The sequence below is a fragment of the Ursus arctos genome, unplaced genomic scaffold, assembly GCF_023065955.2.
Source record: "Ursus arctos isolate Adak ecotype North America unplaced genomic scaffold, UrsArc2.0 scaffold_15, whole genome shotgun sequence".
Taxonomy (NCBI): domain Eukaryota; kingdom Metazoa; phylum Chordata; class Mammalia; order Carnivora; family Ursidae; genus Ursus; species Ursus arctos.
The window spans coordinates 8,630,523-8,647,671 of NW_026622819.1; the positions used below are offsets into that span (position 1 = coordinate 8,630,523).

At 46.6% G+C, this 17,149-nt stretch overlaps 1 protein-coding gene across 1 annotated transcript in view; it reads right to left on the reverse strand.

The window, feature by feature from the left end:
- The window catches only part of CTNND2 (catenin delta 2), an 885,151-nt gene that overhangs the window by 13,601 nt on the left and 854,401 nt on the right, over positions 1 to 17,149 (reverse strand). The window contains exons 20-21 of the mRNA XM_044386968.3: positions 4,700 to 4,826; positions 778 to 909 (exon numbers count right to left, since the gene is read on the reverse strand). Coding sequence (XP_044242903.3) covers positions 778 to 909; positions 4,700 to 4,826 — 259 coding nt within the window. The remainder of the gene's footprint in view (positions 1 to 777; positions 910 to 4,699; positions 4,827 to 17,149) is intronic.

Below are 17,149 nucleotides of genomic sequence, written 5' to 3' on the forward strand. Positions count from 1 at the left end.
GGAACAAGGAGAGTTCTAGAGAACAGAAGGGAGTTAAGGGCAAGACTCGTTATTAGAAAGGCCGGGCAGTGCATGTTGGATGGGTGGCAACGGGCGCCAACTGTGGCCTTGCTGGAGTCTCAGCTGATGAGAAGAGAGAGACAAGGGATACGATTGGGGCAGTGAGGGATGGAGGGCGTAAAACATCAATGCGTCCACACAAATACTGTGATTATTGGTTCTAATGCATCTTCTTGGGAGTCTGTCATGGTAAGAGATGGGTTTCATGTCAAGAAGAGAAAATGTCTCAGCAGGAGTTCTGTGGGCCCTGAAGTCCTCTTTCTTTGTCCCCCTCTCCTTGCTTCCCCTTCTTTTCTTATCCATTTCCCCTTCCTTCTATTCATGATGGCAAAGCTTGGCTACAGTGCACCCACCATCTTGAGTCCTCTCCACTCCGGATTATGCCAGCTAAGAAGAAAGCTATCCTGACCCCTCTCTCTAATTTGAGGGAATATGATGAGCTGGGCAAGCAAGAAGGACAGGGGGAGGTGAGAGGTGAAAGACAGAATAAAATGTACAGAGAGAACATTTTCTCTTAGTTATTTTCAGGTGTAAGATACTCAGTTTTTATTCCTCTGCCTTAATCTCCTTGTCCCCAATTCCCGAGAACCCTTACTGTCAGCTCTCAAGCGATCCGCTAGCTGCTGAGCGTGGCTCGAAGTCTCGTGTCCCGGCCCTCGGCCCTGTCCCGGATCACGTCACCAGCTCTGAGGACAGAAGGCACGTGGCTGTGCTCACCTGTCATGGTGTCTTTCCTGGAAGTGTGTTCTCCTTTAGTTCCGTGGTAAGTGGCATTGCTGCCAGTGGATTCATAGTCTGTTTTCCTTTCTTTGAGGCTGATCATTTCCCGAGGTGAAGCTGGGGCACTTGCTACATGAAGAAATCAAAAGGAAGACTTTCTGTGTCTCATTCCACAGCATGGATAGCCTTTCACACAAACAGCTAAGGTCACGAAGACACGTGGCTCAACCGATACCAATACGTGTGCGTGGACCTGCTGATTCTTTGTTCTCTTGGCTCTTGTCTTTACCCCTTCCCGTACTCCCTGTCATTTGGTGCTTTGTAGTTAAGGGGGCACTCAGCTTGGGGGTTGGTAATTAAAGACTACCTCCTGGGGCCATCTTTTTTAGAAAGACATCCTGATGGGGACGTGACCCACCAAAGGCGTACGGGACAGTTTTAAGAATGAGATCAAACTTGTTTTGTTTCTCTTTCTCTTCCCTTCCCCGCCCTCCCACTCTCTCTCCCTTCTCCCCTTCCTTCCTTCCTTTGTTCCTTTTTTAAAATTACATGTGTTTCAGGGAGCCGTTATTGATCTGGAGAATCCCCGATTAAAATACATGCAGTCTTACTTAAATACTGAGTGACCCGGAAACTGTCCTAAAGGAAGCCAGATGAGCACCTAGGATGTTTTGTGGGGCTGAAGTCACCCAACCTGCAAAGATCAGCCCATGGGGTGGGCTGGGCAGGGCACGCAGAGAGCCCATTCCCCGATGAGATACCCCTGATGAATGCCCCCAGCAATCTCTCACCAACACCTGGCACCGCAGCCACTTTCTGCCTGTCGGACCTGGGGAGGGAGACCCATCATCTTTTTGGGTCCCCATTTCTAAAATGATGGGTTCTAATTAGAGCACCCCATGGGATTTCCACGATTCTTTTAAACTGCTCTCAGAATAGAGGGAAAACAGAACTTAGAGGTAGGGAAGCAAACAAAAAGAGGTTTAGATTCCTTGTGATCAAATGGGTCTGTAGCAACTCAACAGCCCGTCAGTGGGGTGGGGTTCCAGTGTGTGTGCTGGCACGAGGCAGCTGGCTGGCCTCACACTGATCTCGGCGCTCCTCAGTGACAAGACCCAAGTCCAGAGCTTAGGCCGTTGCCCCTATGTCAGTAGGGCTTGGGCGTGGTACTCTTCTGCCCCAAAGCTGTCCCCAGCCTCCGTGCCCAAGGGCAGTGCTTCATAAACCAGTTAACCAAAGACTCATCTGAGAATTCAGGGATTCTGGCCCTCCTCCCCCTGCCTCCTGGCCCAGACCTTCTGAATATGAATTTTCAGTGGATGCGCCTAAGAATCCATATTTAACAAGCATATCTGCTGATTAGTAAGGCTAGGAGAACTCCGATTTTATTATTATTATTATTATTATTCTTGATAAAGCCCTCTTTTGCTAGTATCCATGCCCCTCCCCAGTCAAACCTCCGTTTACCTTTCGGCTTACCATTCACACCCTCTGCAAAATCCCTCAGCTCCAGCCCAGGGGGCCTGCCTGTTCCCTGAATGTCCCTCTCTTTTCATTGTCTGGGCCACCTGATGCATTTCATCAAGTTTAGTATCTTCTATGGGTAAATTCCTATGCTAGACACTGGGGAACAGAAACACGAATCATGTCACTTTCTGAGCTTGTGGATGTCAGGAAATGGACACACAAATAAACAGAATCGGGGCAGAGGGCTTGGTAGACATCTCAGCCAAATGCTGGCGAGAGAAACAGAGGGAGCCTTTGCCCACGCTTTTCTGAGGGGCAGCCTACCTACTTCTCAAACCTACCCAAACAAAATCCAGGCTTGCTGCTCAGCTCTCAAAACCCTAAGAGGTCCCCGATCCCGGCTTCCCATTAGAATTAAATCCTTAGAATACTTTCAAAAATACTGATACTTGAGCCCCACCCAGAACCAGTTGGATCAGAATCTCTGGGTGTAGGTCTATTGGGAAGACAGGGAAGAAAATGGCATTTCCTCCACATAACTGGACTGGGCTGTGTGTCAGGTTCTTGCATGTTCTCAGAACAGCGGCCGCGGGCTCTCCCTCACCTCCTCCACTCTCTACCCCTCTCTCTCCTCTCTTCTGTTCTCTGCCGTCCTCTCCTGGGAGAGTCCTTTCCCTGCCCTTTGCTCCTGTGCTTCTAGGTCTTCCTGCATATCAGCTCGCCTTTTATGACTCACTGCCAGGCAACCACGAAGAGACGGTATTTTGGAGCCTCTTGACCAAAGCTTTCAAAATTAGCACCTAATAGCGTGCAGATGGTGGGGTTTATTAAACTATGTCAAGTGTGTAATTATCTCTCAAGACCTCACACACAGTGGTCTGAGTCTCAGTAAACTAAGATTATGCTCCTGGAAAAAAATCAAATCACGCAAACAAGTGTTCACTAGGTGTCTTCGACGTGCTTCAGGAGGAAACGGCAGGCAGTGTCCTCGCCGAATGGCCGCGGTAGCCTCTTGACACTCTGCCCCTTCTCTTTCCAGCACCTTCTCATCTACTGTGTCATTTCCTCTTCCTAACATTGTTGTGTTTGCAATAATTAGGGCTTTAAAAAGACACCATCCTCGTGCTTCCCAGACTCACTATGCTTTATCTTTTTAAGACAAATGGAGGTAAGACACATGAGAGGCCACCCCTGTGCTTCCGAAGGTGGAAATTTCTCTGTCCCATGGTGGTGTCCAATTCTCGTCTAGTGGAGGACCAAACATTACAAGCGGTTACACCACCCTAGAAATAGAAGCTTTCGTGGGAAGCCGGGCAGGGCATGCTTCTCCCATGGCTGGGAGAGAGTAATTTATTTCAGTCAAATATTCCCCACTCATGTCTGGTTTCCTCATCATTCTGACAGTCAAGTGTGGTGTAAAGTTGGATGGCCAACAATCTCAAGGGCAGAGGAGTGCTCTCCCACCGTGCCTTCTGAGACCCAGTTCCCCCGCAGATGGAGGCCAGCAAAGAGCAAGGAGAAACTCTTCTTAAATGAAAACCTAGATGGGTGTGTGTGTGTGTGTGTGTGTGTGCACGCACACACCCCTATCTAGGTTTTCATATAATTATTTATCCATTTATATATAATTATTTATCCATCCTTCCTTCTCACAGCAAAATCCAAAATGCAGAAATCAAAAGTTTTTAAACTTACACTTGGAATAAAAACAATGAAGACTATATCACTTACATATTAAATGATGTGCTCATATTTTGCCTTTAATTTTTTCTTAATCTTAGGCGTTATATAATGTGACTGAAAAAGGGTATAAAAATAAAGTATTTCTACAAGTAAATAAGGTAGTTAGTTGAAAATTTAAGCAACAGAAACGTGACAAAATTAGAAAAAAAATTAAATTGAGTGACTTAATAGTTCCAGGCGGTTGTGATAAGACTTTATCAATGATTTATCAGCTGGTTTAAAGGTAATAATAACAGGCTAATCAGATATGGAGTAGTAATGGAAGCCTCAGTGGGATATTTCAAATGCATGTCATCTTAAAGCAAGAAACAGCATGCCCTTTCTTCCTTACTCCGTTATTCCAATTCTAATCGATACAATGCAACACAAACTATTGTAAGTTGGAAAAACATCCACAGAAAATCTGACTGGCAGACATCTGACATCTGTCTTTATTTTCACTGTTCACTGAATGCAGGTAGGTCTGTGACATGCATTTCATGCGTATAACACCTGTCTGAGATTTTTAGAAATCCGTTAGATTTGTTCTGAGTCTGTGTAAACATAACACAAAGTCACCACTGCTAGAAAAGAAAACAGACCCACGTGATATTTCTAGTAAATGTCCAAACTGAGATGGCTCTCCTTCTGGGGGGGTCAGCTAAGGGACTGGACGGAGGGCCCTGGCACCAAGGGAAATCAGGCCTGGCTGGCTCCAGGCGTCTCTTACCTGAGCGGTTGTTGGGAGACACTCGCACAGGGGAGATGGAGGGCGTGCGGGAGGAGGAGTAGGGCCTTTGCCGATCCCTCTCGATGGTTGACGATGAGGCTACGAAGTGATACTGTGACCACCCGTCCTGAAATAAACAGCATGCTCCCATTAAGTTGGAAAGGCAGAGTGATTTTTCATCCCCTGACATTCTGAAGCTCCCAACATCTGATTTTGCAAAACATTTCTACAGTCTGTCAAAAGAGATCACTAAGTTCTGCTCAATCAGCAAGGTTAGCAGAGAGGAGCATGAACTGAGATCCATCTCGCTCCTTCCAGACGGCCTGACAAGGGGAGGGCCTGCTTTCAGGGCTGGCTTTCCTTTCCAGATGTTGAATAAAGTGTCTCTTTATTTAAATGAAAATATGATGCTCAGAATGTGAGATGACCCTGAAACTGCCTATTCCTTGTTCCAGCTCTGCCTGGCCCTCTTCTCAACTGCCTCCAAGTCTTCCAAAAGCGTTACTCTATTTTTCCCCCAAGGACCTTCAGCAAGACTGTCACCTTCAGCAAGACTATTCACACGCAGCTGGGTACATAGGTATGTACTCTGGTTTAATCCAGGAACTGCATTTTTCACTTTAGAGTCTATTCGAAACGTGTCCTACCAATTAATCATCCATTAAGCCTTCTTTTTTATAAAGATTTTTAAAATTTATTCATTTGAGAGAGAGAGAGAGAGTGAGTGCACGAGCAGGAGGGAGGGGTAGAGGGAGAGGGAGAAGCAGACTCCCCACTAAGTAGGGAGCCCAATGTGGGACTTGATGCCAGGACCCTGGGATCATGACCTGAGCCGAAGGCAGATGCTTCACTGTCTGAGCCATCCAGATGCCCCTCCATCAAGCCTTCTGATAGCTAGTATATATGCAAAAGGACACATCCACCACTTTTCATTATAAAAACCAAAGACATTGTGGATCATTTCATGAATTCAGAAAGAAGAAACAAATTGCCAATAGTTCATCCCACCCCAGAACTCCTGTTCACATGCCACAGTAACTCCTTCCAGTGTTTTCTTCTTTTTAATTCAAGTTTATTTGTATCAAAGTCATATGTCAAATGGCACTGACATATGTCAAAGAGCAGACACCTGTCCCCCCCTCCCCATTCCTGCTTCACAGAGGCAACTAGTTCAACTTTTCTGGCTTTTTCTTTTTCTGGTGATACTTAGGCTTTTAAGGGATTCCACGTTCTATAAAGAATCGTGGCAGACAGAAATAGATGGAAGTTAATGCAGAACAAAAGTCATACTCATTTCAGTATTTGTGTCTTTGTTTCTCTAATTCTGATTCCTATTCTGTTTGGCTGGTAGGATAAAGCCAAGGTTAGAAGTATGCTATTTTAAAAGCTATTACCTAGCACTTAATTGAGAACTTACTACAACGCAGTCTTTCCTCAACAGTCTCATGGGCTGGATGCTATTAGTATCCCATTTTCCTGAGCCTTAGACAGTTAATAGGACACCTAAAGTCAAACACTAAGCAAATAAAGAAATAGTGATACTGAAATGTGGCATATTTGTAAGTACTTGAAGGGAAACATAAAGCGAGGTGAGGGGATCGAGGAATACAGGCGGGGAATGCTGGTGTCGTTAGTTTATGGGATGTGGTAATGGAATCTGTGTCGCTTGGGAACAGTCAGCATTGCAGCAGGGACCTGGAGGATGATAAGCACCCAGATTCTGGACAGCCTGGGGTTCCCAAGCCAAGGGAAGAGTAGATGTGAAGGCAGGTGGACATGGGCTAGGCACACAGAAGAGCCACCAGAAGTCCCTATGGCTGAGGAGTGATCGAGGGGCACCAGGAAATCAAGAAGACTTCTGAGTATCTAGAACAATTTGGGGAGAGTAGACTAGAACCAGGGATACCAGGTAAGGAGCTATTCTGGAGGAGGGAGACACAATCCTGGCTTGGATGGGGGCTGATGATGAGCAATGGGCAGATTTGGCATCTGTGTTGGGAGGATTTGCTGATGACTTGGCTATTGGGCGAAAGAGAGAGGAATCAAGCTTTACCCCCAGGGCTTCTGGTGTGAACCACAGGGGACTGGAGGTGCCATTTACTGAGATAAGGAATACTGGGAGAGAAGTAGATTTAGGTGGTGAAACCAATACTGCCATTTGGGTGTCAGGGCTGGAGATAAAATTTTGGAGTTCAGCATAGAGATGTTATTTAGAATAAGGAGAACAGACAGAAACATGAATGTAAATAAAGGCAAGCAGGAGACACAGGGCTGAGCCCAAGGACACTCTAATATTTAGAGGGTGTGAAAATAAGATTCAGAGGAGTCTCAGAAGGGACAGAGCGAGCTAGAAGGAGGGCCAGGAGGGTGTGAGGTCAGGCGAGACCAGGAAAGCAGATGCATAAAGGAGAAGGAGACCGACTGGATGATAGGCAGGACCAGGAACTGACCACCAGACTGGGGAACATGGAAGCCATCACGAAGGGGACAAAAATCCTTTCTTTGGTCAGGTTGGCATATGTTTCATTTGCCATTGGGAGTGACTCAACAGAGACGAGCAAAGAGCTGATGATGCCACAGAGGAAGCAAGCAGTTGCAGGAGGGAATTTCAGGGAGGAGTGCTGAGAAGATTCAGGAACAATGGGCTCGTGGGCCATGGAACAAAAGGGAGGACAGCCGGGCTGTGTGGCCACAGCTGTAGCAAGACTGTGGGAGATTTGGTGGCGGGAGGATGAGGACATTCTCTTGTATTTTCTTGCATGTTCTCCGGGTGGTGAGAAGTGAGGTCATCTGCTGAGTGTGAGGAAGAGTTGGAGCGCAGAGAATAGGAGAGAGGAGGGGGACAGAAGAGAGGAAGAAGGGAAGGTATGAAATGGTTCTTGGGGGAGCAAGTTGACTACAGCCAGGGGTCTAGCAGCCAGGATGCTGAGAGGCGACTTGAGGCAGGTGGCAAGGAATTCAGAAAGAGGCAACAGGTCAGCGTGTTGCCTGTTTTTCTCCAGCCAAGTTCAGCTACCCTGTGGCAGGTGTGGAGTAGATGGAATTGGGTGAGAGTGGTTGGGAAAGTAGCCTGGAAGGAGACAGGGACTACAAATGGAATGTCATGGAAGCCCATGGAATCCAAGCCAGGGAGAGAGGCAAGAGAAGATGTGGGGGAGGAGACGGAGAATGACAACTGGTTGGTGGGCTGCAGATCCTAAGAGGATCATAGGCCTTGGGGGGGAGGGTTCTTCACAGATGCTGGTGTTTTTCTGGGGAGAAGGATGGGAAATGAAACAGCTACCACGCAAGAGGGCAGCAGGGAGGTGGGGGTAGGGATTTTGCTGATAGCAGACCATGGGTTAAAGAGGGAGACGAATGGGAGGCAGGTAGAAGAAAGGTGCGATACTTGGGGGGGGGAGCAGATTACTGGCTATTTCGAACATTTAAATAAGTCCAGTAACCACAGACGAGTCAGGAGTCTTGACTGAGGTGATGAGGGGTGTAAGGCATAACTCCTCCTCAGGGAAAGGTGGGAGAGTGCCATGCTAAGGGGTAGGTGTCAGGACAGGAGGAGAAAATGTCTCCACGGGAATTCTGGGCAGTTCCCTTCAACCCTCGAGGGTGGTGACAAGGATGCGGAAGGAGCAGTCTTACTAAAGCATGTGCAGGATAGGAACCATTTCAGAAGTGTTCATGTGGGCGCCTGGGTGGCTCAGACGGTTAATTAAGCGTCTGTCTTCAGCTCAGGTCATGAGCTCAGGGTCCTGGCACCGAGCCCCACGTCGGGCTCTCTGCTCAGCAGGGAGTCTGCTTCTACCTTTCTGTCTGCCACTTGGCCTGCTTGTGCTCTCTCTCTGTCAAATAAATAAGTAAAATCTTTTAAAAAAAGTATATGTGCATCCATTATTCATATCTGGGAACAATTTGAAAAATTGTTTAAGTAGGGATTCCTTTCTTTTGAAAGTAATGCTTTGTTGACCTCAAAAAGTCCTTGAACATGACCCATAGAAGCGGATCATGTTATGTTTGTCTCACAGTTTAGAAGATATACTCTGGGGTTCCAAGTAATGGCTCAGGGAACTGCTTTAATCAAAACCTTGGCTTTTCTGGGCATGAATAAGTCATGGTGCTCCATATGTCATTAAGGGCAAAGTATTTCACAATAAGAACATCAGCTAATATTTCATATGTTCTAAGACCAAAGAGACGCTAGACATCAACGTGGCAAGACTCTAGGATGGGTTTGGTTTTACTTGGCGAGATGGCAATGGATTAGTCAGCATCTCTTATGCAGATGATCGGAGATATGTTTTGCTCAGCAGTTAAGATTCCATGAGGCTTAGATTACAGCGGGACCATAAGTACTTACGTCTCTGGAAATGTCAGGAAAGTGGATGTAATACTAACACTGCTTACGAAGGAAGAAACCCTTATAAGGATGCACCAAAAAAAGCTCTCGAATCCCTCATAAGACCCAATTCCTGGCATACACAGGCACGGCAGAGGTGACCGTGTAGGTAACCTGTCTGAAGGTGATGGGATCAGCACAAACTTGAGGATGATGAAGAGTTGGTTTAGAGGCAGCAAGACTGTCACCCAGGGTCTGACACCTCCGCATACGGCCCTTGACTGCATGCATGTGGGCACAGAGACTTTTAATGGAGGTGGGAAAGGGGAGCTTGGAGAACAGGGCCAAGTGGAAACCCAATGCAAGCTCTTGATGACAGCAGTTTCCTGAGCCACAGCATGAGCAAGGAGAGGCGACCTGGTTCCTGCTCATGTCCATGTTCCCTCTCCTTCACTGATGCAGAGTGAGAGGTGCCATAACTGAAACATGGAACTCCCATGTCGCTACTACGCTCAACGCTGCCCAGGAGGAGCCCCACAGTTTTAATTCTGCGGCAGGAATCCTCCAGTGTTATGGAAAGCAGTGTATCCGATGCCAGACAGGAAGGTACAGATCAATCAATAAGTTGAGTCATGAGTCTCATGACCCTCCCCATCTTTTCCTGTGTGAACTTTTCTGGCATTCAACTGAAAAAAACTGCTTTGCTTTCCCAAGAAGAAGGGGCATGAAGATGTATTTTCTTTGGGAAGTTACTGCTAAGCTAACATTCCTTTTATCCCACTAGCCATGTACATACTTGTTAGCTAGCCAGCTTGCAATCAATTCATTATTCATTTACTTCCCAGTGTCACTCAGGAAGGCTTGAAAGTGGTTTCCATAAATAAAGACAACTTGAACAGGGTTTTTTTTTTTTTTTACATCATTTGCCTCTTTGATCACTATTTTTTCTTCTTAAAATTTTAACTCACAGTAGACCAGAAATTTTTCCCTGAATTTTATTCTATCAGGTGCTCAACGACCATCCCCCTTCGCTTCATCCCTTTGCCTTCTAGGGGTCCGATAAGAAAGCTCAGGGAAGAAAAACAGAATGAAGAATAGCCATAGCACCTAGGAGAGGGCCGTTAATCCTTAATGCGGACGATAAGGGACCCTTTTAATACCTATCTTTCACCTCCAGCAGAATGACCGAGAAGTTGGTGCCCTTCAGCTCAAGACCCAGCCAAACTGTCAAAAATGTGATATGATATCTGTGCCTCAAATTGGTTTTTATTTTTAACACATTAAAGTTAAAACTGGAGGTTGTTAAATTGTTCCAAGTAGATAGAGATAGAAATCCGAAAGAGAAGAGGAGTTCAAAGTCATTGAACTTTAAATTGCCGCCAGGAATAATCTGATTTTCTTTATCTTCTCCTTTTACTGTCCTTCCACCCATTTCAGCATCTGTGTTAAAGTTCCCAGCCTTTTCTCTGTGAAACTGTATTATTCCCCAAAGCTACTGTCCTCGGCATCGGTATGGGGCCCAGAGGGTGTGAGAATCAAGGTAACGTTCTTCACAGGCTCGAAACCGTCTGGTCTTCACTGTATTTCCACCGGCTGGTCACTCTGTTCTATCCCAATGCATCTTCCCCTTAAGTACTGGAAGGTCTCTGTACAGTGACCTGCATGTGATGTTTTGCCCATCCTGGAAACGTCTCCCAGAAGACTGTGCTACGGGAGAGACCTCCACGAACAGATCCCAGATGAAGGGACGAAGCGGCTTCCACTCTGGTCCACGAGAGGTTAGTGTAACACACACGTGCCCTGTAGCTTCTTACTTTGGAAAGTGCAGATCGGCACGCGGATCTGTGAGGTCTGCGTGTGCAGACGAGCTAGAGCTGTGGGTCAAGGCTGAACACCGCTTTCCCCCTGGTCTCTCTGTGGACAGAGAGCTGAGATGAGAAGGCCGCCCGGAGTCAGCCCCCCCCTCCGCCCCCGCAATGTCCGTATCACAATTACTGGTGAGCTCCCCCTTGATGTCTTTCCATAAATCAAGGGCAAAAATACTCAATCAGCCTGGGGAGTTTTAAAAACAGTAATGGCTGGGCCTCAGGCCCTGAGATTGTCTGAGTTGGTCTGAGTTTCTGTTTTCAAAAGCCCCGGGGTGATGGGACTGAAGAGCTTGGAGGTGAACCGCTGGCTTGGAGTCTATGCACAGGCCGTCTTGCCGGAGGACGGAGCAGAAGGCATTCTCCAGTGGTAAGTCCTCGGAGGCCCCGAAGTGTCTGACTCCAGTGGGGAATGTCAGATAAGGCGTTCTCGAGGCTGACTTCCACAGGAGCAAAAACAGGTCCCAACCTCAGAGCAGAGAGGTGCCACACACACACCCCCCCAGCCCCAATCATACCTGATTACCCAGCAACCACTGGTGATGCGATTCAATGTCACACGTCTACACCTTTGACCAGGCAGCACTTGGCACAGGCCCTTTCCTCCTGCCTCCTGTTGAATCTTACTTATCTTGCCCACTTTGGTGCTAGGTAAACAGGTGGCAGGCGACACATGCTCATTAAATCAGTGTTGCGGAAAGAATCACGCCTGCAAGGTTTAGGGGGGCTTTAGCATGGCTACTCTGGATTTTTTCCCCCACTATGAACAAACCCACTTTGAGATCACAGTATAGACCACTGTAGCCTGAGAAGCAGGGCTGGGCCTTATTTATATCTGAAGCCCTGGTCCCTGGCAGAGTGCCTGCAACACAGAGGTGCCTAATAAATGCTCACTGGATCCAGTGACTTAAGATGACTGCATTAATGATTGGAAAACAAAGTGATAATGCCACAGGCTTTGCAGCCAGCCTCTGCAGTTCTTACACCCGATTGTCCTGTAACAAATGAAGGGTGTCACAACGTTACGATTTTTGTTTTTGGTTTTTTTTTTTAGTCTAGAGCAACTTCGTCAGTATCCTCTTTTGCTGTGGGTGCATCTGTCTTTTATGACATGCTCACCGCTGGGCTGAAAGCTCTGTTAGTTTAGGTAAAATGGTCCTTAAAAAAAAAAATGGCCTACGGCTTGCCTGCTCCATTTTAAATGGCAATGTTTTCCCCTCAGCTGCTGCTGTTCAGTGTGCCTCCTCTTTAAGCAGTCTCGTAGATAATTTGAAGCATCATTATACCTGCCACATCTGGCCTGGATCGCGCTGATTCCCCTTGCAGCGCTCAGAGCACGTACGGCCCCCCGCCCCACCTCTACTGCTACCCTCATCCTGCAGCTCCGAGCCCACCGCTCCTCCCCACAGCACAGACGCCCCGTCCTCCCCAAACAGAAATCCCTCCGACAGCCGGGAAGAAAGGGCAGAAGGCAGAGTGCACTCATGTTTTCCATTAGCTTTGCTCCAATTTCTTTTAAAGTTGGGGGCAGAAGTCCACGCCTACTGCCGGAACGCGCCCCCCAGCCTGAAGGGCTGGTTTCTGAATGGGTCACCGGTGGGGACATTCCTGGGCAGGGAAGACTGGAGCCCAGAGTCACTACCCCAGAAAGAAATCAGGATGCAGGGCAGGCCGACAGGAGGCGTGGAGAGCAGTCTGGTAAGATGGAATGATGTGGAACCACGAGGGAATGTTCACAGATTTACTGCCCACCCCCTAGATCCCCCTAACCCGAACTGTCAGGGAGCATCCTGTCACCCAGCTGAGCCCCCAGCCCCCTGGCCCCCACGCTGAATCAGAGAAGTGAGGCACAGGGACAGAAAGACACTGGTGGATGGGGGAGGAGGGAAAGGATGAGGAGGAGAGGTTGTTCCATGTACATACTGGGGTTTACAGAGATGGTGAAGAGGTCGAGTGAACCTCTCAGGGGCTGTGGAGAGGCTCTGGTGATTAGAGAGAGAGAAAGGGGTTAAAACCTCAGTCACGTGCTTCAGGAGATGCGATGGAAGGAAATGGAATTTCACCTGAGTTCCCCCTCGGTCTCCGACCTCTGGAAGAGGGGCCCTTTGGGGACTAGACAGCACCGGGTGGAGGGTGATGGGGTTTGTGAACCCCCATTTAATGATACGTTAAATGCGATGTTCCCATTTACAGGTCCATTTCTAAAGTGCGTTCTGAAGGTTTTATCTCCTACACTTAGGATTCAGAGCTAGCAAATCTTTTTTAATGCTAGGTGACATCTCTGACTTGGACAAAAGCTTCAATGAATAATTAACCTTGAAAATGGAGAAGAGTTGTGATTTGTGCCAAGACAGATCTCAGCTGGAACCCAAAATACATACTAGGACACCGTTAGCCTGTCTATGTATGGTCACTGGCGTTTTTTCCTCCTTTTTGAAAACGGCTCCGGAACCCCCTTAATCTGGTGAGATTTTCTCGGCCTCTAGACAAGAATTTCTCAGTAGGCACACAGAGACTATTTGATTCTGGAGTAACAAATACAAGTTTTTGGCGTTAGCTGTCCTTGAAGGCTCTCAGTCCATAAAGCTTGTCAATTCTAATTTGCTGTGAGTGACTTGAGATAGAAAGAAAGCATGGTGGAAATCCTTTGGGCTTTCAGCAACCCCAGCTCATCCACTCATTCAAACGAGAACACTTAGAGCTTGTTATTGGCGTTCACTAACGGGCTGCTTCATCACAAACCTCTTTTTCCGACGAAAGTCAAAACAAGACATGTTGTCATCCTCTGAAAAAGGTAACCAGCTAAGATATTACGGCTCACTTATGAAAAACTTGATTGCTCACAATTTGTGCTGGTTTTCTAGTCATTTTTAAGTGGACGAAACCTATTAATGTAATCACACATGAAGCAGAGAAAGAAGAGATTCCAAATTAGTGGTCGTTATGCATACACGCGTCCCATCTCAATAAAAGGTATTAGGTAGAAAAAACGGAAACAGGGTATCCACGGTCTGTGTGATTGAAACCGAACTCAGATTTTGGGAGTCAATGAAACCTCAGCTTCCCTTTGCTGTAATAAAACAAGCCTCCATCTCTTTTTAAGGTAAAGTGTTTGTTAAAGATTCATTAAAACGAATCCCATCAACAATTCTACAACAAAAGCTAGTAGAGTTAAATACTGGAACGCAATCTTAAGGGCCAAAAGGGAGTATTTGCAGTTTAATACAGAAATAAATACCTCCTGACACACGGGCTGCTTTCATATTACTTTGCTTCAGCTCTGGTGCTTCTAACGGAATTTAATTAAATTGATTCGGATGCTTAAAGGTACAGTAAACACAGAAAGAGTGTTCCGTAGTACAGGTTTCCCCCACTATCCAAAAGGTCACTTTATGCCACTTTTCCCTTGCAAAAGACCTACCTTAGTCCTTGTTTTCAGTAACTGAAGGAAATCTGATGAGGATTTTGGCTTTTATGAAATGATAACTGGTCCCTCGCTTTACATGATTCCACTTATAAAAGGTTTCATAGGAGCACTCCACTTTTGCATAGTGGGGGAAACCTGTACCATCGGTTACAAGCAAATCCCAAGTACATCCATTTCAGGAATTCAATTTACTGCCATGGGCCTAATTCTAAAGAATCGATATCACCGAGAAGATTTGACAAGTTGGAAAGAAATGTATGTAATTTGGTCAAGAAAGCAAACCATTGTTACTACCAAGAGTTAGCTGGTACCAATGGAATGCAGAAAAAACACACAGGAAATGGAAAAAAGACCAGTTCAGTCCTTTTGTTTCCCCGGTGTCACTCCTGAGGCCTTAAAACAAAGACCGGAGGTGGATGGTCTTTACCAATGCCCTTTGTGTTCCAGTGAGTGCCGCCAAGTTAAATCGGGGTGAAGAGAAGAAGTCCAGTCTTTAGGCTTATCGAATCCAAACATCTCACTTCTAGAATGCCCCATTCTGACTTCTGAGAAGCCAAGTCTCTTATATCTGTACCCATCAGTGGTCAGTGAGTTCAAAGCTCACCTCGGAGCCTAACCTCGAGGTCTCTACATCCCACCTTACTTGAAAGTGCCACAGACCACAGACATGGAAGCAGAGTCACTGCGTGTGTCCACTGCTGAGCTTCAACTCTGGGGTAGTGACCTTATTGGATTTATTTCATAAACAGGAATAAGTACCTGGCACTGTGCTGGGAACCGGACTAGAGCAGAGGGAGGCAGGAATGACTCCTGAGAGGGAGATGGAGGGGAGATGGATGTTTAAAATATGATCGTATCACATTACATTTCCGGTAAGAGCCATAAAGAAAAAGTACAAGTTATGGTAAGGGCTCTTTACCAGCCTTGGAGGGTTGGAGAGAGGGAGATTTCCCTGAGCAAGTGACAGTTAAACTGAGATGGAAAGAGCCAGGCTTGGTAGGAGAGGAGGGAAGGCATTTTTCGCCAAGGAATGTTCAGGCAGTGCAAAGGCCCTGAGGTTGGCGCAGCCCTTTGCCTGCCAGGAAGAACAAGGGGGTCAGTGTGGCTGAAAGAAAGTGACTGAGGGGAGGGTAGAGGGAGGTGCACTTGGAGAGATGGGTAAGAGAGATACTGGAAGCTACCGTAGAGTTTTAATCAGGACACTGACGAGATTAGATTTGGATTTCATACAAGTGTATTTGGAATGCTTAATGGAAAATAGATTAAAGATGGTAACGTCGATTCCACAAAACCAATCAGGCAGCAACTGGACCAGGACTAGTGATAGATAATGACAGAAGTAAAGATGGGAGAGGTAGACTCCACAGGGCTTGGTGCAAAATATAGTGGAGGTAAGGGAGGAAGACGTACACTTAGATAATTCTCGGATTTCTGAAAAGAACAACCAGGTGGGTTAGATGCTGTTTACTGAGATGGGCGATGAAGCGAGAACAACGGATTCGGGGAAGGTCTGGAGAGCTGCTTGTCAGGTGTGTGCACTGTCAGAGCTAGTGACCTCCTGAAGTGGAGACATCACACAGCAGTTGTAAATATAAGCTTTGAGTTCAGGTGTGAAGACCATATAGAGAAATCAACGTGGATGCCACTGGCGTTCAAATGTGTTTTAAGAGCATGGGGCAGATGAGAGCATCTACAGCAGACGACAGAGGGTGGAAAGCAAAGACGATCAGGAGTCTGCAAAAAAGACTGAGGTGGAGTGCCTTGCAAGGTCGGAGAAAAACCAGGCAGGAAAGAAGCCTGGAGGAGATCACGTAAGAGACGAGGATGTGGCCAGGACTGCTCACTGCTCTTCCAAATCCATTTCCTTTTGTTCCCAGACACACACCCAGACCCCACGTCCTGGCTTCCCTTGCAGCTCCGTATGGCCATGTGATGGAGGTCCAGCCCGTGGAGGGTGAGGGGATGGGGATGGGCCATCACCAGGTATGGTGGTGGGCCTTAGACCAGCCAGTGGGACTCTGAGCCCCTGAATGTGCAGAGAAGAGCTATCTGCCCACGTGAACACCTGTCCGGAACAGTTGCATGAGCAGGAAAATAAACTTCTATCACGCTGCATCATTGGACGTTTAGGTCTGCTTGTTACAGCTGGAAGCCTTCCCTGATTAATAGAGACAATGGAGCTAGCTGAACACCGCAATTAGGAGTGATTTCAACAGAGGCGTGGGGACAGGCATCATCATGTCAGACTGCAGGGACTGAAGCATAAAATGGAAAGTGAGAACTCCAAACTTTTTGGAAACGTGAAGTGTGGGGAATGTGAGGACAGAAATGTGAAGACAGAAAGTGGGAAGGCAGAAATGGAGGAGGATGGTCAGGTGAGGACATTTCCTGTTTTTAAGACAGAAGTACAAAGAGAACATGTCCCTACAGACGAGGAGTGACCAGTGGGGGAGGCGGAAGAAACAAGAGGAAAATCAACAAGTACGGTTCTCACTCGAAGACTTAACAAAAAACCTGGATATTAAGTAAGAAAAAAAATATATGTGTGTGTATATAACATATATATATATATGTGTGTGTGTGTGTGTATGTATATACTTATATTCGTATATTTACATTTTAGAATAGAACCCAAGAAAGAGAAGCATGAAATAAAACAACCAAGAAATAATGGCTAAAATGCCATTATGTATGTGGAAAAGTTAATCCAATAAATATGTAGATATTCTGTATTTCCAGTAGGGAAAATGGAGCTTAGGGTAGAGTAGGTGCTCAATAAACACATGAATGAAGTAACTAGGAATGGCCATTTGCTAATAGGATTAAGA